Below are 27,500 nucleotides of genomic sequence, written 5' to 3' on the forward strand. Positions count from 1 at the left end.
GGACAGTCAAGATCCCAAAGATCTGGCGCACCGCCAAAATAGTTGCCATACTCAAACCAAACAAACCTGCTGGAGATCCAAAAAGCTACCGACCAATTAGCCTACTCTGCGTTAGCTTCAAACTCCGAGAAAGACTGATCCTCAACCGCATCTATGACACTGTTGATGAGAACCTCCCTAAGGAACAAGCCGGGTTCAGAAAAGGCTACTCTACCACCGACCAAGTGGCCCGACTTACTGAGGATATCACAACTGCATTTCAACGCAAAGAAAAGGCTGGCGCAGTGTTTGTAGACCTGAGTGCTGCATATGACACCATATGGCATCGTGGCCTTGCCTTGAAACTGCTACAAACAATACCAAGCAAACACATGGTTAAACTTATCATGCAGATGATGACAAACAGAAGCTTCACACTGCACATCGACCATCAAAAAACCAAAAAGAAAATGCTAAAGAATGGCGTGCCTCAGGGATCTGTTCTAGCTCCAATTTGCTTCAACATCTATACCTCTGATTTACCGACAACAACCAGCAAAAAATACACCTATGCAGACGACATCGCACTCCTAACTACAGGAACTTCTTTTAGCTCACTAAGTGACACCTTAACAAATGATCTTACTAATCTGAACAAATACTTTATTAACTGGCGACTGAAAATGAATGAAACCAAAACCGTCAGCAGCAACTTTCATCTTGCCAACCGACTAGCCAACACCCAACTAAAAGTAAAATGTGCAGGAAATACTATCCCATTTGAAAAGTCTCCAAAATACTTGGGTGTTACTCTGGATAGAAGCCTCACCTATAAACAACACCTCCAGCAAGTCAGAGCCAAGGTGGAAGCAAGAAACTGCCTCATTCACCGTCTCTGCGGAACCTCGTGGGGAGCAAGTTTCCCTGTACTCCGAACTGCTACTCTTGCACTGGCCTACTCAACAGCAGAGTACTGTGCACCTATTTGGTGCAAATCCACTCATACCACCAAGCTTGACATAGCTCTCAACAACAGCATGCGGATGGTTTCAGGATGTATAAGATCTACACCAACCTCATACCTACCAATCCTCAGTGGAATCCCACCACCAGCAATCCGCCGTGAAGCAGCCTGCCTAAGCCTTGCACAGAGAGCTCAACGCAGAGCCAGCCACCTACTCCATCATGACATCAACTCAAACGACCCACCACCACGCCTACCGTTGAGGGCACCAATCTCTGCAAGACTTCGGGGTCTGCTGCATGAGGCAAATGGTCAGCCACCTGGGTCCTGGACCATCACACAATGGACCAAACAGTGGGGCTCAGCCAACACTAAACTACATGGCTACATCAAAACACCGTCCACAAGGCCTGCAGGACACACCCTCAACAGAAACTCCTGGGTACGACTCAACAGATGCCGAACAGGACATGGACGCTTCCGAGCCAATATGCACAGGATGAACCTATGTGATGCTCCAGACTGCCCCTGTGGGGCCCCAGAGCAAACTGCTGATCACATTATCAACGACTGCACCAAGTACCAGTGCCCTGGCCTTCAGGCACTGTCTACCCTGAACAGTGAAGCACTAGCATGGCTCGCGGACACAAGCTTAGTCATCTAACAGTATGAAATGTATTCTGAGACATACGAATATATATATATATATGCAGAGGGTTGGCCATTCAGCCTGCATGTAGCAAGGACAATCCTAATATTACCAGTATATCCAAAACACACAACCACACGCTCCCCCAAGCTCTCAGGCTTACTCACTCACAGCCCTGCAATGATGACACACACGCACGCACGCGCACACACACACACACACACACACACACACACACACACACACACACACACACATACACACACACACACACACACACCCACACACACACACACAAATGCTTGAGGAGCGCTGCTCAGACTTGCCTGCCTGGGCTAGGATGAACTCCTGGAAGCGCATTCCAATGTTGTTGCGTGCCGTGCAGTTATAGCGGCCAAAATCCCTGTCGGACATGGGCGTGACCTGGACAAGTGAGAAAGATGGTAAGAAGGGGAGATAGGGGAGAGGAAGGAAGAGGGGGATAGAGGAGGAAGAAAGCATGGCTACATCAGTACTTGGCAATATCAATGTTTTAATTTGTGGTTATAGTTATGAAATGAAATTTCAGATAGAGGAGAGAAAGGGAGATATGATATCCATTTAATCCAATTGCCTTATCTACATCAAGAGAGGACGATAAAAATACAATTAAAAACTTTTATAGAGATACACAGAAACACAACTTTAAATACTGTGGATGAGCACACATTATTAAACAGATAAGAATGTTACTTTGAAGGTTATCTTATCAATAACTTAAAGGTTAGTCCAGATGGAAAAGTCAGTGACAGTACATTTAGTCTTCTGTGGAAACAACAGATGTTCAGTGCTGTCATTCACAGATTGTATAGAGCTACTTATGTATAGACACACAGTGGGCAAATGCCTCGATGGCGAGAGTGATACCAAAAGTTTACTAAACGTAACTTTAGTAAGTCACTTAAGGAGACAATGTGTCAATGTTAAGAGTGCCTATTAAGTGCGACAGTGCAGACCAGCTGGTCTCCCATATCACGGTTTGATGGTGATTCGTATGCTCAGTATATGAAAAGTGTTGAAAATACACAACTAAGATGTCCGCTGGCACGCGGTTTGTTTGGGGCGACGGTGAGTGCTACCTCCAGCAATGACCTCCCGGGGGCGCTGTGGACGTGCATGTTCCCCATGCCCTCGCTGGGGATGGTCAGCTTCTCTCTCCTCCACAGCATGGTGGCCGGAGGGTTGGACATGGCGTCGCAGCTGATGTTCACGGCGTTCCCCTCCCAGGAGTAAAAGATGGTCTGATTGCTCTGGAACTTTGGGGCGTCTGTGAGGATCATGGGATATGGAGTTCAACAAACAGAAGAAAACCCACATCTCACAGAGGTTAGGCAGTGCAAACACAGGAGCCTGCATTGCTTAACAACAATCGTGCTTTAGCATTCAACTGACATGGTGTGAGTGTATGTGTATATAAATATATCAGTGCATGTATGACTCCTTCTTCAGAGGCGTTGCACACAGCTGTCTAAACAATGTCACCTTCCTTCTCTGGCACAGTATTTCTACACTCACAGCTACTTAGCAGCTAACTGTGGCCCTATCCCCAATGGACTGTGCATGGAGGCGCCAGACAAAGTGCATCTATTTTCAGTTGTGTATGTGCGTGCGCACTCGCGTGTGTGTATGTGTATGTGTATGAGCGTGTGTGAGTGTGTGTGTGTGTGTGTGTGTATGTGTGTATGTGTGTGCGTGTGTGTAATATTGAGTGCACATGCGTAGCTCTCATTTTTATGCCTCTTACATATGTCTTAATCATTTCTTTCCGTTTTTTTTTACTTAGACATTCATTTATTAGCCTGTTTCCTCTCTCCTTTGTACACCTTGTCATTTCATTTCTCCTTCCAGTGTCTTATTTTCACCCTAAATCTCTCTGTCCATGTCTCTCTATCACTCTCCACCTCTCCCTCTCTCCACCCTGCTCTCTCTGTCGTATACAGAGCACCATTAGAGGGACTGCTGCTGGGTTGGGTGTCAGGTCTGTGCCTTTGGGACTGAATGAATGAGTTCATTAGTGCCCCTATCGGAGCGTCCTCCCTGCTCCACAGTACACCACATACAAACACACACACACAGACACCACACTCCACACATATACACACACACACACACACACACACACACACACACACACACACACACACATACACACACACACACACACACTCACACTCACACTCTCACACACACACACACACACACACCAACTAACACACACACTTATACAAACACACACACACACATACACATACACCTATACAAACACACACACACTCACACTCACACTGGCACCCGGCCGTGTTCGCCCAGACCTGCCAATGTGACATGCGTCACACTGTGTGATTGGTTAATCTGCTGTGGCATCATCATGGAGAGATATGACATGACAGCCGACTAGCTGAATGTCACCGACCCGTGACAGGCGAGCGATAACACCCAGCACCTCCACCGCAGAGAGGAGAGGAGAGGAGAGGAGAGGCTGACACTCCCACTCCCTCATAGTCCCTCATAGAGATTCAGAAATGTGTCATCTGGTCTTTGTATTTATTAAAGGAATAGGGTTTGGTCTTTGGCAGTTGATTAGGCAAATGTTACACTCAGGATGCTGCGCTCGTCTAGTGAGTGTCGTTTGGCACTGCCGTCTGTGCAAGTACGGCAATCCAGACTATTCTCATTTGTAGTTCCACGTTGGTGGAACGAACTGCCTAGTACTACCAGAGCAGGGGTGTCCCTCTCTACCTTCAAGAAGCTTTTGAAGACCCAACTCTTCAGAGAGCACCTCCCTTCCTAACTGGCACCTTGACTAGTGCTAAACTTGCACTTACAGCAGTTACATTCCTGCACTTCTTTTTATTTTCTATGTCGTTTTTCTATTTATTATGTAAAGTAGTATTTATTGTTACACCAGGTTTTTATTGCTCTTAGCTTGACTGTTCTCTCCCTTGTACGTCGCTTTGGACAAAAGACTAAAAGTGTCTGCTAAATGACTAAATGTAAATGTAGGCCTTGGGGCTTCAGCTGCAGTGGTAAGACCTTGTATGGCTGTGGGATAGGTGTTTTGGGATAGGTATGTATTCAAATATGAAAGAAAATGTGTGTGTTTCATGTGTGTGTTTCTGTGTTTGTTTCATGTGTGTCTTTCATGTGTGTGTACTTACACTCTATGTCCAGGTGCATGCTCTTCTGATGTCCTCCGATTCGGCTCTTGGCTTCACAGTCAAAGCGGCCCAAGTCTGCTAGAGACACGCCCACTATGACCAGCAGGGACTCGCCGTGGCGACCACGGACATCCACATGCCCATCTTTGCTCTACACACACACGCACACACACACACACACACACACACACACACACACACACACACAGAGCAGAAGCACAGCTATAGATTAACAACAATAAATTGCATAGTACATACATCAGCCTTCTCTCTAAGGAACAGCATTCCCAATGGGAGTTCCATGTAAATATAAAAGAACATTCCAATAACAGGCTTGTGGCTAAACTGGCTTGTGAATATTCAGGAATCATCAGATGTGTGATAAGACGATGACGGTGATAGTTTACATGTGTGGCAGGACTCAAGACCATCCCTCTCCTCTCATTATCCCCACACACTGAACACGCCACATGAACACATCCCCCTCCTCTCATTCCCACACACTGAACACGCCACGTGAACACATCCGGTAGGCGTTTAGTTGTCATGCAGACGTTCTATGCAAACGATTACCGTTCGCAAATACTGAAAAGGACTTAACATATTGTTTGGTTTGTGTAGCAGTGACAATGTTGGAAATACAGTCAGTTTGGTTTGTGTTTAAACCATGAGTTGCTGACAGTCCAACATTATCCAGTGTTCACATGAAAACTGCTGGTGAGAACAACGTTAGGGATTTTGCTGCACATCAGAGATACTGTGAGTGCACGCTAGTTTAGTCCTCTTTGCCTGTCATACGGTTGCTATCCAATTTGTGGAGATAATGCCGGCTGGGACTGCGAATGGCTGATCCACACCAACACACTCTCCCAATAATAAAATCACACCCAAGCCATCCCAAGTCATGGTGACTGTGTGATGAGGAAAATCTCTCTCTCTCTCTCTCTCTTTCTCTCTCTCTCTCTCCCTTTCTCCCTGCGGCGGTTGCTCCCACCTCCCCGAGATGCAGGCCTTTCTAATCGCTCCCAGGACAGCGAGTGGCTGAAAGTGCTCATTAAGATCCGACGCCAGGAGCCCTAGCCCCCCCACTTTCCGGTTCCCCCCTCTCTCCTGCCTCTATGGAGCACTTCCATTTGCCACCATTGTTGTTGCCGTAACAACCAGCCTTTCAAGGCATTCTAACGATCTTTGACAGCTTTTCTATCGCTCGCTCGCTCTCTTCCTCTAGGTCCTGCTCTCCCCCTCTCTTCTATTCTATACCTCCTCTCCTCTCCCTCCCTCCCTCTCTCTCCCTCTCTCTGCTAAGGCATAATGATTGAGTGCAGGTTGGATGCATGACCGATGTGACTGAAGGCCCTTATCTCACACACGCCATTCTCCCACGCACACAGAAGACACACTTAATTCCGCTTGCTGCCGGGCAGACTCCATCGGTACAAAGGCTGCTTTCATGTAGTCCTGTGCTTCTGGGCACCCAGGTAATGCATGTGCAGCAACTGCAAGGCTATTCGGAGTTTTAATTGAGCAAAGAGCATGTAGCCTTCAAATACAGTATCTGTAAAACCACAAAACATTGAAAGTGTCTGTGTGTGTGTGTCTGTGTGTGTGTGCTTGTGTGTGTGTGAATTATGCTGCTTCTTCCACAGTTTAACACTGAAGTAAATTGACAGAAGGACTCCCACAGAATGCAAGTGCATTGCTTTTGAGGTATACTCTTTGTGGAGAATACTTCAGCAGCTTTGACGTTTGATCCACTCTTTCATAAGCAATGCAGTTAGGCTGTGAGCCTCGCATACATTTAAAACCATTCTTGCACCCAAGTTGTAACAGAGTAACCGAGTTTGAAACAACAACGGGTGAGGTTGAGATGAGCGTTAAGGTTAGGGCTGAGCTTTGGGTTAGGACCAAACTACTAACTATTATGTGGATATACTATAGGTCTAAGAGCTGGTCTCAGAGCAACCGCAAATGCTATAAGCTATGACGCTAGATGTCGATGTTAGATCATACTCAGCGTCTTTGTATGTGGACGTACAATAAGGCATCCCATTGTGCAGGTGCTGTTTATATGTTCTCTGAATGTGAATCACAGAGCGGGATGTTTATGCTGGCGCATGAGCATCGCTGCTGAGGCAACCATCCTCATTTGTCAAGCACTACTGACATGTTTATCTATCTGCGTGTGTGTGTGATGGGAATAACTCCTCAAATGTGCCTTTCAAGGAGAAACTGATGACATGGCAACAGGAGGGGGGGGGGGGGGGGGGGGGGGGACAACAACGGGAGAAACCAAATCAGAAATAACCAGAACCAGAAGAATGGCTGTGGATTTCTTTGGAAAGTCATCAAGGCCTATTGAGACTGCTGCAAAAACAATCTATACTCCATCTCTGCATGTGTGTGTGCGCGTGTGTGTGTGTATGTGCGCATGTGTGTGTGTGTATGTGTGTGTGTGTGCATGTATGAGTGTGTGTGTATGTGTGTGTGTGTGTGTGTGTGTGTGTGTGTGTGTGTGTGTTTGTGCATGCGTGTGTGTGTGTGTGTGTGTGTGTGTGTATGTGTGTGAGTCTGGGTATATCAATCACTACCCAGTGTGACTGTGTTCTAATGCGTGAGTACTAACAGCACTAGGGTAAATATTAACAGCCTGTCATCGCACGTGTGCTGGGTCTATGGGGGACTGTATGCTCTGTGTTTTCGCATGACTGTGAGTGTCTGTGTGAATACCCTGTCACTTCTCTAACAATGACGTGTCAGTGTAGTTCAAGGCTCTATCTGGATGTTTCTGCTTCACTCATCTTCATCATAAGAGCCATTAGTCTTATAAATAAAGCTATTTAGGTTATTACCCTGTTCTTCATTATTTTCCTCACTTTATATAATCTCTGTCTCTTTGCTACTGAAAAGGGCTGGGGGGGATAAAAAGTTGTGTTCAGGCTGAGTCTGTATTCCTACCAGGGATGTGTGTGTCCTTGTGTTCTTGTTTCTTTGAATGCGTAGCGCTGACTGTGAGTGTCACTGTGGCAGAGGCATGGCTCATTTATCAACCTACGCTAACATGTATATCCATCTCATTACGCGAACAACTCCTCAATCGTGCGTTTCAAGGAGAAATGGAGACAGTGACATGAATAAAGAGAGGGGATTGGAGAGAGAGAAAAAGAGAGAGAGAGAGAGAGAGAGAGAGAGAGAGAGAAGCATAATTGTATGCAACATTCTCTTCTTTTGTTTTTTGGTTAAAAGGATTTTCACTAGTTCTGCTATCAGAATGCCTGGTTTAGGTGGCTTGACAAGGGCATGGTTAGTTAAGGTGGCTTGACAAGGGCATGCTTGGTTAAGGTGGCTTGACAAGGGCATGGTTAGTTAAGGTGGCTTGACAAGGGCATGCTTGGTTTGGTAGCTGACCTTGGTCCTGAATTGCCTATAGGCAGGGCTGTAGTGGAGGGTAAACGCACGTAAACGGCGTTTACGCACCTCTGGAATTTTGGAAATAGCGTTTACGCAACTCTAAGTGGCGTTTACGCACCTCAAAGTTCCCTGCGCCTTGTATTCTGCCGTTGGAATAATCCGAAATAAATTTGGTGTCATTTTAAATCACCTAACACTAAGTTTCATATTGTTGAACATATAAACGCCATAGTCTGAATAATTTTCATCTGCGCTGTATTATGGTCTGGTGTGGTCCAATCAGTGATTCTGCTATCAGAATGCCTGGTTAAGGTGGCTTGACAAGGGCATGGTTAGTTAAGGTCGCTTGACAAGGGCATGGTTAGTTAAGGTGGCTTGACAAGGGCATGCTTGGTTAAGGGGGCTTGACAAGGGCATGGTTGGTTTAGGTGGCTTGGCAAGGGCATGGTTAGTTAAGGTGGCTTGACAAGGGCATGCTTGGTTAAGGGGGCTTGACAAGGGCATGGTTGGTTTAGGTGGCTTGGCAAGGGCATGCTTGGTTTGGTAGCTGACCTTGGTCCTGAATTGCCTATTGGAGATCGCATGTGAGCGATGTCCACGGACACCATATATGGATAAGAGGTCATGTGAGCTTAGAGCTACAAGTGAAAAGGAGGAGAATGGGGAGGAGGTGAGATACTTGGCTGCCGTGGGGTGAGTTAAGGCTGTCAATCATCCCTATGGACTGTTTACAAACATCATTAACTGTATTGGAAAAAAAATCCTACTGTTTGCTCCTACTGGTCTTTCTGTACATACACAGATGTGGAGGTGTTTGTGTGTATGTTTGTTTACGTGTGTGGAACTACACGGTTGGGCATGAAGTTGCTGTCTAATGCTGGTCCCTGGTTTGTGGAAGAAATTTGACTCTTACTATTTGGCATTGCAGGATTGCTGAGTAGGGTAGGTATCAGGTATGTTGTGGTGCAGACTTTGTTTAAGTCTGCACTACAACACAAACACACAAACACACACACAGAACAGCTTGGTACAGCTTGAGAAACTAAGATCAATTGAAAAGAGAGAACCCAGATGACAATACTCCTCTCCCAGACGGCAATTTCACCACATTCCCCCAGTTTCAGTCTGAGGCGCTATCTAATCAATACACAATGGCACAATATCACTGTGGAAACTGCTCCTTTCTGCTGACTTAACTCTCTAGATTGTGCCTGTGTACAGTACGTATTATTAAAATACTCTTTACAAATCTGATATGTTGAACTATAAAACAATGTAACCACAAAAGTTCTACAGGGACATGAAGTTATGTGAGAACCTCTCCAGACACCTACTATGTGGAATAAAAACATTAAAATCCTATAGTCATGAACATTCTGCAGGCTACATGCTAATAGCAGAAGGCACTACGGTACTGCTGTGTGAGGAGAGGAAAGGAGAGTGGAGTGGGGGAGGCTGTGTGTGTGTGTGTGTGTGTGTGTGTGTGTGTCTCTGTGTGTGTGAATAGGTGTGTGTGTGTGTGCGTGTGTGTGTGTGTGTGTGTGTGTGTATATGTGTGTGTGTGTGTGCGTGTGTGTGTGTGTGTGTGTGTGTGTATATGTGTGTGTGTGTGTGTGTATGTGTGTGTGTGTGTCTGTGTCACCTTGTCTCCGTCGGTGAAGGTCTGGCCGTCACTGGCTCTCCTCCAGCTGATGTCGGGCAGTGGCTCGCCCTCGGCCTTGCAGGAGATCATGGCGGCGCTGCCCTCCACCGCAGTCACGTTACGCAGCTTGGTGATGTGTGGCGGGACTACAGAACAGAGACAAGGAGAGAAGAAAAGGCATGAAGGAGGGGATGGTGGGAAATGATGAATGAGGTAAAAATGGAAGAAGTGTGCACAGAGGATGAGAGATGAAGAGGCATAGACAGAGAAATGATTGTCAAGTCAAGTCAAATGTATTTATAAAGCACATTTAAAAACAGCTCACGCTGACCAAAGTGCTGTATTGTGGGAGGCAGAGAGATAAAGAACACCCAAAAAGGGGCCAAGATCAGATAGACAGGAAGAGCTATACACAGAATAAGTAAGTTGGCACTATAAAAGCCCTCTTTTCCTTTGATTGCCTTTAATCAAACATTTGTTGCTGCTTCTCTTTCTCCCATGTTGCTGAGCAATCTGAATCATCCCAGAGAGAGAGAAAAAAAAAAGAGCTTCCCCGCCGCCCTGTTAGTCAGAGAGCGCTTTGGCAGTCTGCTGGTGTTGCCGTCCGGTTGTTGATACAGACGGCCACATGCGGCGCGCTCCAGATTAATTCCATACGGTACGTCTCCTCTTCCCAGGTGAGCCCGAGTGCAACTGAGATGGCACACCGAGTGAATACTTATGATTCTCTCCCCCCGCATGGATAAAAAAAAGAGAAGAAAGAGAGAGACAGAGAGAGAGAGAGAGAGAGAGAGAGAGAGAGAGAGAGAGAGAAAGAGAAAGCCCTGTTGTAGATAAGGCCTGCTGTTATGGCATTCAGCTCATTAGTAGGGTAATTGATGTACAATAGCACCCGCTCCTCCAGGTGAAGTGATGCACTGGCGGGGCTGTTACCTCTCGGCTGTTAACCCGATAAATATACATTAGTGCCGCCGCTCCCATAGGGGGGCCCCGACGCAGCGAGTCGCAGCAAGTCATTTCCAAATAATGGAAAACAGATTCGTATGCGGGGCCTCGCGTGACAACCAAGACACATAATGGCCCCCTCAGCAAATGCTACAACCCACGTTCGGCTCTTCCTCTCTGTGTTTACCCGCTTCCCTTTCGCTGCCATTGCTAGCAGCTTTGTGTGCCCTCTCTCTCTCTCTCTCTCTCTCTCTCTCTTTCTCTCCCTCTCTCCCTCTGACTCCCTCTTTCTCTCTCTGTCTCCCTCCCTCTCTCTCTCTCTCTCTTTCTCTCTTTCTCTGTCTCCCTCCCTCTCTCTCTCTCTCTCTCTTTCTCTCTCTCTGTCTCCCTCTCTCTCTCTCTCTCTCTCTGTCTCCCTCCCTCTTTCTCTCTCTCTCTTTCTCTCTCTCTCTCCCCTCTCTCTCTCTCTCTCTCTCTCTCGCTGCTCTGCTGACAGAGGGGATTACAGCAGAGAGTGGGAGACTGGAGTTGCTGGGCGGCGCCAAAAAAACCCAGAAACAACTTTTTTCTTTCTTTTACGTAAAAGAGGGGAGGAAAGTTGAAAGGCGCCAGGGAAAGAAGATGTCCTGCATCACTCATCACTAATCCTCCCAGGATTTCATATTTCATGGAACGTTGAATTAAAGTTGCACCACTCCCAAATCTACAGCATTTGACAACTCCTAGTACTATACCCACAGAACAACATAAATCTGCTGTTGTAAGGCAGCAGTACACCGCTAACACCACACTACTCCAACTGTACTCCACTACAGCATATTGACAGAATGTTGCGTTGCGTTTAGAAAATAGTGCTTAGTAATTCAACTTTAAAATGGACAAGAAACGCATCAATATGTCAATACATCCATAGCAACATGCTGAGTAGCAGACACTTTGTGGTCAGAGAGTCTATGCCCAGCATGTGTTCAGCTACTCTGGCTGGACATCAGAGTACGTGTGGGCAGACAGACTCCCTAGAAAGCTTTGCTTAACCAGGTGTGAAAAAAAACACCTCAACCCAGCAGCACTTCCCTCCATCTCTTACACTGTCAGGGGGTTGTAAAAGAAAGTTACAACCACGCTGCCCCCTACGCTTTGCAAAAACAAAACTCCTATCCAGTACCGGTTGGGGGGGTGGTGGTGGGGGTGTTCATTTAGATGAGCCACACTGAAGAATCCCCTTTGCTTGCACATTGAAAGGATTCTGATGACTACAGAATAAATCTCCATACATTTCCATGCGGAGACAAGGCCCTATCGGAATAATCTGCCGAAATGCTGGCAGCTTCATGAAAACCCAAATTGAAATTCTTGGCCATAAAGGATGTCTCTCCTGTTTTATGTTAAATTATTTAGAGCCCTGTTTATGAGACAGAAACATCTCCACACTTAGGCTGTGTATATGTATATGTGTGTGTGTGTGTGTGTGTGTGTGTGTGTGTGTGTTTAGAGTGATGGTGGATTGACAGGATATTTGCCTGGGTGAGAATGACATGCTCTGAGATGCAGAATGACTTCAGTCAGTTTCTTGAGTTGCCTCTGTAAGGTCACCCGGAATAGAAGAATCCTCTTGACTGATATGTGAAGTGACCAGTTACACACTGTTCCTTTCATTGGGCATTGCTGACGATTCTGCTTAGAAACAGCACCTGTTAGCTACTCCCATGAGAAAGTCAGATCATTCAGCCATTCTATTTCAGCTCATATTGCTGAGTCCAGACATACTCATAATACCTTTAATATCCGGTGATATCAATACTTCAAGCAGACTTAGATATGCGTCTGGTATATCAGCCCGAGACATTAATGCATTCTAATGGGATATCTTCATGTACACACACACACACTGCACTGTGCTTTGTCATGCCATCAGTGAAAATGGACCCTCTTACCGAAGACTTTGAGGAACAGCTCGCGGTAGACCTCTCCGGCCTTATTGAAGGCCTTGCAGGTGTAGGGGCCTCCATCGCCCTGTCGAATGTTTCGGATGGTCAGACTTGTACCTCGAGCCCGTATGGCGTACTGCTCCGACTCCTGCAGTTCCACCCCTTTCCTGCACACACACGCATCAAACATTGATACATGATATCATCAACCGATACACAAACACTGCAGAGATTTATCACTGTTATGACAACGTGCATATACACTTCACAAATAGATATGTGACAGTAAGGCTTGCCAAACAATTCGTCACACACACCCACACACACACACACACAAACACGATCATATCTTGATATTCAAGCCCAGGCATGCTTATGATATAAGACACAAAGGCTCTCTTCAAACTATCCTGGTAACAGAGGTCAGCACTTCCTTGGCACTGAATCAAAAATCTCACAAGACAGCAGATCTTCATCAGCATTGTTCGGTTTTGTACTTGCGGTTTCCTGAGGAAGGACCTGGGTACTCTCCCCAGGAAGCTTCATAGCCATGAGTTTCACGGCTAATGTGTCTTGAAAGTAAGGAGCGATGCTTTTTTATCACATATACACACACACACACACAACACAACAAGTTTTGCTGTTCTTACCTTTGACACAATTGCAAAGAGAAACCAAAACAGCACCCCAATAAAACATCCCTTCTATACCATATTTTACAGTATATACTGATTATTATTATTACAATAATATATTGACTGTGTTTTGCATTTTTCAGTTTTTATGGAACAAGATGGTGCTTTTTTTTGTATTGTACACTACCAAAGCGGGCTGGTTGGGAATCTGGGCTTAAAAAAACTGAAATCGCAGTAGAAGTTTCGGACCGTAATTCAGGTCACAGAAAGAGAAGAGGAAATGAGAAAACTCTGAAAAAAGAAATTGATGGATGCACAGGAAATAAAAAGAAACAAAAAAATCTCAGGAGGATTCAACCCACACACGCACATGCACAAACACACACACACACACAGGCACATGCACACACACACACACACACACAACAAACCTCCCTTCTGCATTTGCGATAACACTTTTGAATGTCATTCCGCACCACTAACCATAAGGAAATAGTGCGCTGAAAAGTCCTCCTTAAACCTAATGTGTCACCTAGGCTATGCATGTTGTGACATGGCGTCTTGCTTGACATTCTAACTAGGCACCCTTCACACTCTGCAAATGGTACTGGCTGCCTATGAGCAATCGCTAAATAAATGACGCTTTCATTGTACAGCAATTTGTTATCTGCAATTTCCAGCGCGGGCCTATGCCGTGCCAAACGGAAGTATTTTTTAAAGCCAGAAGTAAATCCATAACTGGGCACATCCAGTCAAATGATAGAAAAAAAACTTGGGACTTCAAAGTGAATCTGTTGCTCACCCACTTTGAACCTCTGAGGCCATTAGAGTGCAGCTCATTGTCCGGCTCCAAAGCGCTCAAAAGAGACTGGATGTGAAGGGTGGGAGAGGTGCAGCTGCCGTGGAGAGGTGTGTGGAGAGATCTCCATAAAAGTGGTCCATTTGGAGCAGAGGTCAACAGGAACGAGAGCCACATGCCGACCGGAACACTGGGACTTTTTGGGGATGGACAAGAAATTCTGTATGGCCACTTCAATCACTTGTTTGAGTTTTTGAGAGGTTCAAAGGTGTGAGATTTAGTCCGTGACAGGTGTGTAAGTGTGTAGACAGGTGTGTAGACTAATCATGGAAAAGTCAGTGGGCCCCACAGTCCATGTCATCCACTCTTCAGCATTTGTGTCCAGAAAATAGAAATTTACATTTAACTGTTTCACTACAATGGCTCAAAATAATTGTATCTCACTTGTCTAACACAAGCATGAAGTATCTAATGGTAAGACCTTAAAGCAACAATTAGCCACTTTTTGAAGCATGTTTTTATAGGATCAACGTACTTTTGGCATCATCTTTAAAGACACCCTCCTGTGAAAGTCATGTTTTTAACCTTGTTAACATATGGTGTTTTTTTTATATGATACACAACATATTATGAGCGAAATAGGCAGGCAACGTCCATGGCTAAGTATTTCCGCCTTGGAACAGCAGTGTACCAATGTCTCGAAAACACGTAATCAGATAGCCTTGGTTTCATACGTCACAAACCTAAGGAATCAATCCCTTCAACTATCCTGTCAGGATAGAGGGGTAACATCACTAGACATATACATATAGTAGGATATTAATTACGATGAACTAGATGGCTTTCTTCAGAGACTTTATACGGTGTTCCAAACACTTCTCCCTAACGGCACATCTGGATGTCAAAGTCAGAACTGGCGATCAGGACCGAAGCTTATCCAACATTAGCAACATATTATTAGCTGTTTTATGACATAGTCACGCCGAAGGCAGATAGACATACAGTATGATAAGTGAGACATGATTTGCATATTCATAGATCTGCGAATACTAAATGAGGCAAAGGTATATCAAATCAAATCAAATCAAACTTTATTTGTACGGCGCATTTCATACAAGGAAGTAACACAATGCGCCTCACAGTAGGAAAGAAAAGGGGGGGGGGGTTACACTTGTATAAAACACACAGATTTTCAAGAGATAAATGAATAAAATAAAATAAACGTACTAACCGCACTGCCACCGTAAAGGACTACTCAGCACGGTCATCGTCAAACTAAGCTGCTGGGGGGGGGGGGGTTACAAACACTTGTAAAGAGACACAGATAAGTAAATAAATAAATAAATGTTACATTAATGTTAAATAAATACATTTTACAAGTTACAAAACACTTATAAAAAGACACAGATTTTGCCAGAGATAAATGAACAGGAAATTACGTACTAACCGCACTGGCACCATAAAGGACTGCTCAGCACAGTTATCGTCAAACTAAGAGACAGCTGCTGGGGGGGGGGGGGTACAAATACTTGAAAAGAGACAGAAATAAGTAAATAAATAAATGTTCCATAAATGTTAAATACATTTTACAGTGAGTGATAAGCGAGATCAAAGAGGTATGTCTTAAGTGCATGTTTAAAGGTTTCAACCGTTTCGGCCATTCTTAGGTATTCTGGCAGAGTGTTCCAAAGGTTGGGGGCATAGAAACTAAAAGCTGCTTCCCCATGTCTCTTTGTCCTGGCTTTTGGAACTGTTAGAAGTTCAGTGCCGGAGGACCTCAGGGATCTACTGGGTGTGTACCTTGAGAGCATGTCTGTTATATATTCAGGTGCATGACTATGGAGTGATTTATAGACTAGTAGGAGAACCTTGAAATCTATTCTAAAACTAACAGGTAGCCAGTGCAGTGATTTTAATACTGGTGTGATGTGCGCTCTCCGTCTTGTTTTAGTGAGGACTCGCGCTGCTGCATTCTGTATTGTTTGTAGTTGACTAATGGCTTTTTTTGGTAGACCAGACAAAAGCGAGTTACAGTAGTCTAGCCTGCTCGTGATAAACGCGTGCATCAGTCTTTCGGTGTCAGCCTGAGCGAGAAACGGTTGCACCTTAGCAATGTTTCTTAAGTGATAAAAAGATGTTTTAATTATATTTTTGATATGGGTTTCAAAATTGAGATCTGAGTCAAGTATGACGCCTAGGTTTCTGGCTTGGTGCTTGGTGTTAAGTGCTAGTGTTTTTAAGTGTGCAGTTAGTTTCTCTCTCTCGTTTTTTTCACCAATGACTAATACCTCTGTTTTATCTTGGTTTAGCTGGAGAAAGTTTTGTGACATCCATACATTTATATCAGAAATGCAATTTACCAAACAATCAATAGAGCTGTAGTTGTTGGGTGTTACAGAAATATAGAGCTGGGTGTCATCTGCATAGCTATGATAGTCGATGTTGTGCCTCCTAATTACACTACCAAGGGGTAGCATGTATAGACTGAAAAGTAAGGGCCCTAAAATGGATCCTTGAGGGACCCCACAGGTCATACAAATGTTTTTTGAGCTGTGGTCTCCGAGGGCGACAAAGTATTCCCGGCCAGTTAGATAGGTCCTAAACCAGTTTAGGACCGGACCAGTGAGGCCAACCCAATTTTCAAGTCTATCAATAAGGATATTGTGATCAACAGTATCAAAGGCTGCGCTCAGATCCAGAAGGGCCAAGACAGATAGTTTTTTGGAGTCAGCATTAATCCTGAGATCATTTACAACCTTGACTAATGCCGTTTCTGTGCTATGATTGGAGCGAAAACCAGATTGGAAGGTGTCAAATGCACAGTTAGCATCTAGGAAATTATTTAACTGTTTAAAGACAATTTTTTCCAGGATTTTGCTTAGAAAGGGAAGGTTAGAGATGGGTCTAAAATTGTTTAGAACTGAAGAGTCTAAATTGCTTTTCTTCAGGAGGGGTCTCACCAGGGCAGTTTTAAGTTCTGATGGGAAAATACCTGTAAGCAGGGAACAGTTTATAATGGCTAGAATGTCCTTAGACACAGAGTCAAAGATGGTCTTAAAAAATTTGGTGGGAAGGGGATCAAGAGGGCATGTAGACGGCTTCAGTTGTGACACTATTTGCTCAGCATTTCTATATCAGCCAGTGCAAAAAAGCTCATACTGTTACAGCATGGTGGAAGGGGATCAGAAAACAAGACATTTGGAATTTCTTGAGCAATATTTTTCCTAATGTTCGTTATCTTATCTCTGAAGAATGCTGCAAATTCCTCACATTTGGAGGTGGAAAAGAGACTATCATCTACTTTAGGTGCAGGATTTATAAGGCTGTCTATTGTTGAAAAGAGGACCCTGGAATTGTTAGAATTTGTAGATATCAAATTAGAGAAATGATCCTTCCTAGCATTTCTTATTGCTTTATTAAAGACTGAAAGTTTATCCTTAAAGATATCAAGGTGGACCTGTAGCTTGGTCTTTCTCCATGTACGCTCAGACCTTCTGCAGGATCTCTTAAGTTTAATAATTTCCTCATTTCTCCATGGAGCTTTTTGTTTGGCTAAAACCTTTTTTTGTTTCAATGGTGCTACAGAGTCAAGTGCTGTCCTTAATTTTGTATTTAGAGTAGTTACTAGATCATTAACACATGATGGCCCCGTATCTGGGTTTTTTGCACTAGTTATGTTCATCATTACTTTGAAATTCTCAGCTGCTGCAGAGTTAAGATAGCGTTTCTTAATAAAACATTCAGCACTATTTCTAACTTTAGGTACCAGTGCTGTAAAGAAAATACAAAAGTGGTCAGAAAGAGCAAGGTCACAGATAGACGATATAACAGTTGTAAGACCCTTTGTAATAACTAGATCAAGGGTGTGGCCACGGTTGTGAGTGGGTTCAGTGATGTGTTGTGTAAAGTCCATGGAATTCAAGAGATTCATAAAATCCCGGGCCTTTGAGTCGTTCCCATTATCAACATGTATGTTAAAATCACCAGTGATAATAATCTTATCGTAGTTTGTGTGTATAATGGAGAGTAGTTCTGAAAAGTCTGTTAGAAAAGTGGGACATTGCTTGGGTGGCCTATACACAGTTACTGTCAGAACAGGAGGCTGGCACTTTAGAACTATGGCATGATATTCAAATGAGGCAAAATCATCGAAGGAGATGCTCCTGCAGCACAGGGCATCCGTGGTTATGGTGGCTGTCCCGCCCCCTTTTTTACCTGTTCTAATGGACTGAAAAATATGCAGCTATGGGCACAAAGGGATTTTTTTCCCCCACAAAGGGCACAAAGGGATTTTTTTCCCCCATCAAATCTTATAAATATGTAATTTTGAGGGACAGTGAAGAGTTTTCAGGGGTTTAATCAATGCCAGGAGAGGGACTTTAAATTAATTTAATGGTATATGGTCATGTGTAGGACAGATAAACACACCAGTAGTCCCCACTAGCTGTCCAGGCTATGCTTTATGTAGTTCTGTGGTCCAGGCCGCTACGCCCTGCAAACATGTAAGAGAGGCCTTTATGGTGTGACATTGGTGTGACACTGCCCATTGCCGTGACATTGCCTAACTATATTGCCAAATGATGCCAGTTGGCATTTTAGCAAGCTTTTACCGTGCCAGCTGGGCTGTCGGTGGTGTGTGCAAGGTTTTCAGATAGTTAGTTCAGTAGTTTTAAAACAAAACTCAATAATGCTCCTTATAAGTGAAAAAAGCGAGGAAAAAAACGGTGCTGTTCAGTGTTGCCTGCCATAATTAGCTGCATATTTTGCTCCCCTCTCTCTCTGCCGCTCTCTCTTTTTCCCATTTTTCTCTTGTGTGCATTCATAAAAGGACAGCACGTGTCCCTCTCCCCTCTCTCTCTCTCTCACTCCCCCTCTCTCTCTCCCTCTCTCTCTCTCTCTCCTCCCTCTCTTTCCCTCTCACTCTCTCTCTCCCTTTCCCCCTCTCTGTCTCCCCCCTCTCTTTCCCTCTCAGTTCCTCTCTCTCTCTCTCTCTCCCTCTCTCTCTCCATCCCTCTCTCTCTCCCTCCCTCTCTCTCTCTCCCGCCCGCCTGCATCCGTTTCATCTGGCTGTCACTCCCATCACACTGGAGGTAATTACCCTGATTGAGAGCCTGTAATCAACACATTGAACCGCTGTCACTCGCGGCCCCCGCATTACCACCCAAATAAAAATGGCTGATTTTACTGCCAAGGGCTGTAGCTCTCGCCCTGACCCTCCCACTCCTCTTTCCAACCTCTGTCACCACGGTGATTTCTTAAAGCAGGGGAAATTATGTATTAGCTGCTCTTGCTAATATTGTCACTCCCCTCCCCCCATTACATTTTGTGTGGCTCAAAGGGAGAATGATGCCTCCCATGTGCTTAACCTTTGGAATGAAATTTATTCACGCCATTAAGTCTATTAATATATTTATTAAAACAGAAAGGTAGTCCAGTGTTTATGCATGTTAAGTGCTTGGGAGGATAATTAGAGGTATCATTTGTCAAATGTCACATTCCTTTAGTTCACACCGTTTGTGTGTGTGTGTGTGTGTGTGTGTGTGTGTGTGTGTGTGTGTGTGTGTAGGTGGGTGGCCTCAATAGCAGCAGACATGGCCATACCTGTACCAGGTGACATCAGGTTCGGGGGAGCCATAGGCGAGACAGGTGAAGGTGACAGACTCCTGGTAGTCTGCTGTGGCGTTGAAGGTCAGCTGGGGCACAGACAGCACTGGAGGCACTATAGAGAGAGATACAGAGAGACCGGAGAGTCAACAGTGGTGATTGAGCTGGATAATGAACAGAGTTGGATTTTGAGTCTGAAGCACCCCTCTGGTCTTGACCAAGCTTGTGGGTTGACCCAATAAAGGTAAAGGTCCAGTATTTAGCGGAGGCTTTTATCCAAAAGGGATCCTGGAGTGACTGGGTATCGAACCCAACATAGTTGACAGTTTACAAGGTTGCGATGCTAACCACTGTACCACATTCAATAGCAAAGCGCACACATGTGCAACTCCTGGATAATTGGCGTGCATAAGCAGAGTTGGCCAAGCGAACCAACTCAACAGAAACAGTGACGCCTAAACATGTGTGAAGCACAGTCAGTAGTGTGCATCTCCACTCACACATTCCATGCACCATAATTACTGTTTTTACTTCCAGATGACACATTAGGCAAGGTTGAGTGGCTTAGACAGTGTGATACAGAATGAGGAATGATGAGTGATGATGATTACAAGTAGCTGGATTTACATGGCAGTCTAACATAAACCAATGAATCCTTCAGCGATGTCTTGATTTTCACCTCAAACTCATCATGACTCATCAAGTTCAGGTTATACTACTTCTGAGAAGAAGCCACAGTTTTATTGTGTGTGTGAGTGTCTGTGTGTGTGTGTGTGTGTGTGTGTGCGTGTGTGTGTGTGCGTGTGTATGTGTGTGTGTGTGTGTCTGTGTGTGTGTGTGTGTGTGTGTGTGTACTTTTACTGTACCTCTGTGCATTAATACTAATTTAAGTTATTGCTTAGGTTGACAGTGATATTGCCCCTGACTTCAGCCTCCAATTATTGGCTGACTTTCTTTAAAGGGGAAAAAAAAAAAAAACATCTCTTAGATAGTACTTCCACGTAGGAGTACACAGGAAATATCAACACCACCTACACAGAGAGCGTGATGTGCATCAGTGAGCGGGGGACTCTATTAGATTTATGTGTGGCCCAGCCAGGTTTATTTCATTAACAGAGCTCGGACCTCAGAGGACGCAGAGCTTTGTGTAGCTGAGCAACACTGACTTCAGAGCATCTCGGGCCGACATACTGATGAATGGTCATACAGATTCAGGATGCAGCACAACGGCGCCGCGACACAATGGCTTCGCGGATAAATGAACCATGGCGCCGTATGGGCAAGACTCCAGTGTGCGTGCCTGCATTCAGGCCTTTGTGAATCATTGTTACAGTAAAGGTATGGCAGAGGCCTTGAGAGTATATGTAACGGAGTACGTTGTACAAGAGGAGGCAGACCCTGTGTTGAACACGAGATGCCCGTTAATGGGGTGTCCAGACGCAAAAGATAGTGAATGTTTAGTAAGAGTGAAAAGAATTCACAATTTCGGTTTACAATTATAATAAACATATTACTATTAACAAGCAATTAAAGAACAGTATGGAGGTCTACAGAAGCCATGGAAAGTTTTGTTGTTTTCTGTGCTATAATGTTGGACTATTGTAATAGTTGGTTGTCCATGAAACTGACCTGTTCAGAGTCACTGTAGTGTCTAAGATGGTCAAATAAAAAAACTGAAATGCTTCTGTACCTCGAGCAAGAAAGCCTGATTTGATACAGTTTCGTTTTGGTTAAAAGTGAAAGTTAAAGTGAGTTCGCTCACCACGTCAGACTGACATGTATAATGCAGCCCCATAGAACAGTCTGTCTATTCATTCACTTCTCAGAATTACTGTTTCTGTTGGGTGCACTTAGCATGAACCTCCCATCAACCCTCAGACATGTCAGTGCACCTGTCAGTGCCTATGCCCTATGCTGTCAAAACTGTTTGTGACAAGCATGATTGCGTCACGTTTCTATAATGGGTCATGACAGCTCTGACAGTGTCTAATGATATGACAGCTTTAATGCCATGACACAGGTTGTTATGACATCTAACATTATGAGATTTGTCATGACAATTATCAATAATGGTAACATGACACTGTTTTATCGTTGCACATTTAGTATCACAGTCCCTAATTGCATGATGTGGGGGGTGTTACATATGTCGTAACATTTGTATGGTTAAATCAATCTTATGACGGATGGTTCAAGTAAGCAGTAAATGTTTTGTTTAGGTCACAGGGAAAACACATTACTAGCTCTGACGGAAAAAGTCATAGAATACTTTCCGAAGTTTAGAAAACTGATTTTTCTGAGGTCCTCCGTGATCCTCTACCAAGGATCCCCATTGCTTCTATTTTCCTTCTCTTCCACCCAGAAGTCAACTGAGACCACAAAGTTATATTGATTCCTTGCATCAGTTCACCAACCGTTGAGTGACAATCTAGACATGTACCAAAACCCCAACCACATGTTTTATAAATTACCCCACTTAAAATATGAAAAAGCTGAATGGAAGGCGTTTTTACTGGAAACAGGGCTCACGAATTCTACAAGACCCTACATCCCAATGACATCTCTTTTTCTGCATGTTTCACACAGTGGCCCAAAGGCCTTTACCTAAAGGCATCATTCTGAGTTATGCCCATTTTACAGACATAACACTATTTAATGGAGCATGCGCTTGGCTAAAAAGATTAAATTAAGGGGATGTTTTATTCATGGTCACTTCAAGCCTGACTTGGCAGTATATTAGATCAACTAACACTTTGCTCTTACCCCCTATTGCACATCATAAATGTTTGTCTAATGAAACACATTATGGGCCATTCATTAAAAGTGGGCCCAAATCGCTGACAGTCCAGCTGTAATTAGCCTGACATTATTTTCCCCAAAAAGCACTTTATCACACTTCATTGTGTGCCTGCAAAGGCTTTGGATGGATACCCCAGGTATACCTGCTGTATGTGGCTAGGTTGAGGTGAATTGAAATTTCTACTGCTTGTACACATGTGTGCATGTGTGTATGTGTGTGTGTATGTGTGTGTGTGTGTGTGTGTGTGTGTGTGTGTGTGTGTTTGTGTGTGTGTGTGTGTATGTGTGTGTGTGTGTGTGTGTGTGTGTGTGTTTCAGACAAGCAATATGAGTATGATCATTGCCTTTCCACTCCTCATGGTAGAGTAGAGACGATGACTCATTTCTCTCCTAATGAAATTGATCCGGAGCCCTGAGGCAGGGCAGCTTGGAGCTGGAGCCCACCCCCCCTTTCTCTGCTCCGCTCTCCAGCAGCAGAGACCTCAGCTCTGTGTTGGGTTCTGAGGCTGCACTCAGCACTGTGTTGGGCTCTATGGCTGCACTCAGCACTGTGTTGGGCACTGAGACTGCACTCATCACTGTGTTGGGTTCTGAGGCTGCACTCAGCACTGTGTTGGGCTCTATGGCTGCACTCATCACTGTGTTGGACTCTGAGGCTGCACTCAGCACTGTGTTGGACTCTGAGACTGCACTCAGCACTGTGTTGGACTCTGAGGCTGCACTCAGCACTGTGTTGGACTCTGAGGCTGCACTCAGCACTGTGTTGGACTCTGAGGCTGCACTCATCACTGTGTTGGACTCTGAGGCTGCACTCAGCACTGTGTTGGACTCTGAGACTGCACTCAGCACTGTGTTGGACTCTGAGGCTGCACTCAGCACTGTGTTGGACTCTGAGGCTGCACTCAGCACTGTGTTGGACTCTGAGGCTGCACTCAGCACTGTGTTGGGCTCTATGGCTGCACTCAGCACTGTGTTTGACACTGAGGCTGCACTCAGCACTGTGTTGGACTCTATGGCTGCACTCAGCACTGTGTTGGACTCTGAGGCTGGGCCAGGCACGGGGTGACCTTAACTAGAGGGCCTCTGAGGGAGGGGGGAGACCAGAGGGAAAGGTGAGTCCATGAACACACACACACACACACACAGACACACACACACACACACACACACACACACACACACACACACACACACATACCTCACAGACACACAGAGGAACTGTGTCGAGCTCAGAACCATGAATAAAAGGCAAACTACATGGTACTGGGCAGTGGTGCATTGAAACGGCTCCAACAAGATTATCATTGACTTTCTTGCCAATCGATGCCCATCTTCCTTAGCCTGTAATTTAATTCAGCCCATTCCCATATGAGTTGGGCGAAATGGAACAGCACTGCTAATACGAGACAATATCGGGGCATAAAGACATCAAATCCAGAGAACCAACCATCTGAAGAAGATCTCCACCGGGAGAGGGACCTTGAGATTCAACAAACAAACACACACACGCACGCACGCACGCACGCACGCACGCACAGGAGAGAGAGCGAGAGAGAGAGAGAGGCAGAACACACACACACAGAGAGAGAGAGAGAGAGAGAGAGAGAGAGAGAGAAGGAGAGAGAGAGAGGCAAAACCTCTCTGTAAACTCTGTGTTTCTCCAGTATGTATATGAATATAGTATCATGATGTGCTTGATTTGAATGAAGTTTTTTAAATGAAAAAGATGAAACACATTCCTGATACAACAAATATAGTGTGGATGATAAAAGGAGAAACTCTGGTCTAATAATGAAAATCTATCTGACACATTCTAAAGACTACACTCCTAAACCAGTGAGATGAAGACAGCAGCACTGCGGAACTTTAAAACGCAGCGTTTAAAACACTCACGGCTTTCAGTGTGTGGCTAGACTACAGTATGCCCAAACCGGAGACGACACATGAATCCGCTACGAAAAAGGGATGAAGGAGAGAGGGTTGAACAAGGAGAGGTACGAGAGAAAGAGAGGGAGAGAGGGATAAACAAGGGAGGGAGAGAGAGAGCGAGAGAGAGGGAGAGGGAAGGCCAGGGAGGGCGGAAAAGAGCACGGCAGCGCAGTTTGTTTTATTCCAGCACTTGACGTGTGTTGTCATGTCGACGGGATTATCGGATTCGCCTCATTGAGCGGGCTTATTGGATCAGCTGGAGAGATTTAAGTGGTAAACTAAAGTGACTGGCGTCCATGTTTGCCTTCATTGTGTCAGATGAGAGAGGGCAGAGGCGAGGCAAGGCGGCGACGAGAGCCGGTCATCCCGGAGCATCATACTCTCTCATCTCCTCACGCGCCCGCCCCGTAATGCCCCTCGCATTACATTAAAAGGTCACGGCTGCCATTGCCCGTGACACTCTAACAAGAGAAGATAATGACTGAGTTATGGCGCTAATTTCTGGTAAAGTGGCTAGGAAAACGCCACTGATTGCTGCCCCGGCCGCATGAGTAGCGCCACTCTATGCCTGTGGCAACGACGGTTATTGATTCAATTATGCGCGGTGAAGAACCGCGGGCGGAAGATAAGAGCGGTGGTATGGAACTGACTGGACGAGCGCCCATTCCCTGGGAGGCCATTGTCCAAGGGCTCCTCCATCTCAATAACGTCCACCGGAGGCATCGTCTCCACGGCTGAAGAAGACACTCTGCATCGTGAGAGTCGTACTCCACGGTACTTTCACTAACGCTCAACACTTAGTGTAAGTGACTGAAGGAAGGGGTTAGGCTGGGAGTCGTATTGCCTGGCTGTTAATTAGTCGCTGATTGAAGGGTTCATTAAAAAAAAATAGCCACAGGAATGACTTCAACGGTCGCTTTTTGGATTATTGAAAATAATGAAGTGCATATCTCAAGATACTGAAGGGGATATTGCTATGCTGGACCACATTAGACACCGAATGGGCCTGTTTGCTGCGTCGGTCTGAACTTCCTCCAAGGCTGACAGGCTGTTTGTTGACACACTCCTCAAAGTTTAGAGGAGTTTGTAATGGAAGAGTTTCAGGGGAGGCAAAGCACAGCTGGAGTGTTTTTGTGTTCGAACAGCTCTATGCTGTCCCTCAGCTGTGTTATCTGCATACACACACACACACACACACACACACACACACAAACACACACACACACACACACAGACCCACACACACACACACACACACACACACACACACACACGCAAACTTACCATTCACCACAACTATGATGTCTCTGAAGTCGATCTCGCCCCTGGCCTCCACGCGAGCCTCACAGCGGTACACGCCCTCGTCAGCTTTGGTCACCTGCTGGATCTGTAGGTTGTTGTTGGGCAGGAGCTGGAACTCTGTGGCGAAGGAGAGGGAGAGAGACCTCTCATTAGCACTTCAAATCTTTCAGTCAACACAGCTATTTATACAGCTGAGCTAGGGAGATTGCAATGAGTGGGAGGAATGTTTGTGGAAAAATAACAATTACATACAGAAAAAAAAAAACAAGAAAAACAATAAGTTTTAGTTTGAAATTCACATACTCAGGGGCTCACTGGGAGAAGAGAGAGATCTCTTGGCAGGTTAGACTAGCTGAAATCCTGGCCTGACATGAAAAGAAGAACTGAATCTGAAGCATTCCTGTCAAGATCTAGAAAAGGGTCTAACTGTTCAGCGAGATTGTTACTTTGTCATATTCTCATAGGGCATGTTTAAGATAAGGTAAGTGGCAACTACTGTTATGTAAATGTTATAGTTATTTCAGGGACCAAGTATAAGCACTGCAAATATATTCAGGCAGTGTCATAAAAACATAATTAAAAGAGTATTTTGATGTTAATTAATTGTTATTGTGCTCATTAACATCAAAATAGCCCAGAATGCAAGATGTCCTGTGTCTGGCACAGGGCTGGCTAGCATACAGATATGCAGCTTTGTGATAATGTCCTCTGTGAAAGCCCATTAGCAGAACGCTAATAGCGTGTAGCGTGTCTACTAGGACTGCCAGTGTGGAGGAGCGTGGTGTTTTGGGAGAAGACTCACTGTTATTTTCTGGCATGATCTCCATGTTGTTATAGAACCAAGCTACCACCGGGACTGGGGAGCTGGTGACGTCACACACCGCCTCGGCCACATCGCCCTGTCGAAACTCCTGCGGCGACCTCACCTCTCGAAACGTCAGCTTCTCTGTGGGACACGGGAAAAGAGGTGGCATCACAGGAACACATTAGAGTTGTAGATGAAGTTAGAGAGAATGATGACTTGAATGAAGGACTTCCGAAAATTCACAGGCAACAACAATGAGGTGACATGAAACCGCCAAGCATTGTACTTCTTCATCTCCTCCAATCTAAAGTGTCCGTGAGAAAAGAAGTCTCTTTGAGGAGTCTCATTCTGCTCCTTCTGGTGTGACAAACAAAAACATGCTAACAAAACAAAATAAATAAATAACCCCTCATCTCTAATCAAACATTCTGTAACATGTTAGGACACCATAAACAATTCTGTTTGTGTATGGGAAGCCAGCATTAGCAGCCTCTCTTCCTTGCCATCCATTCCTCTCTTTCTTTCTCTCTCTACAGACATAGTGAAGCATCATCAAACGAGCCAGACGCTCCAATCTCCCCTTCATCTGTTTTCCCTCCTTTGAGTATTGATTAGCGAGCCACGTCTGCTTGGACTTAACTCTCAGCGCCGAGCCGCACTGCTTATTACACGCATAAACAAACAGCTCGGATGGCTCTCCCACTCGCATGCAATATCAGCCTGTTGGAACGGGATTGGCAGGCAGGCAGGAGCAAGCCAGCGAACGGGGGAAAAAAACCTGCCGGGATGCGCGTTTCTGTCGTCAGCATCTCGGCTGATGGCCGGCGAGCAGTTCGGATATCATCATTACCCTGCAGATATGATGAAATAACGCGCACATGAAAAGAAGGATGCGTTTTTATTTGGATCATTAAT

At 45.1% G+C, this 27,500-nt stretch overlaps 1 protein-coding gene across 3 annotated transcripts in view; it reads right to left on the bottom strand.

Annotated features, from left to right (window-relative positions):
• LOC105913250 (neural cell adhesion molecule 2-like) overlaps window positions 1–27,500 on the bottom strand; it is a 153,159-nt gene that overhangs the window by 23,267 nt on the left and 102,392 nt on the right. For all 3 annotated transcript variants that reach the window (XM_031583698.2, XM_031583693.2, XM_031583687.2), the window contains exons 4-11: window positions 26,583–26,726; window positions 25,763–25,897; window positions 19,748–19,865; window positions 12,719–12,879; window positions 9,840–9,985; window positions 4,790–4,940; window positions 2,711–2,898; window positions 1,919–2,015 (exon numbers count right to left, since the gene is read on the bottom strand). In XM_031583698.2, the coding sequence (XP_031439558.1) occupies window positions 1,919–2,015; window positions 2,711–2,898; window positions 4,790–4,940; window positions 9,840–9,985; window positions 12,719–12,879; window positions 19,748–19,865; window positions 25,763–25,897; window positions 26,583–26,726 (1,140 nt within the window). The remainder of the gene's footprint in view (window positions 1–1,918; window positions 2,016–2,710; window positions 2,899–4,789; window positions 4,941–9,839; window positions 9,986–12,718; window positions 12,880–19,747; window positions 19,866–25,762; window positions 25,898–26,582; window positions 26,727–27,500) is intronic.

Source organism: Clupea harengus, chromosome 2, assembly GCF_900700415.2.
Source record: "Clupea harengus chromosome 2, Ch_v2.0.2, whole genome shotgun sequence".
Lineage (NCBI taxonomy): Eukaryota > Metazoa > Chordata > Actinopteri > Clupeiformes > Clupeidae > Clupea > Clupea harengus.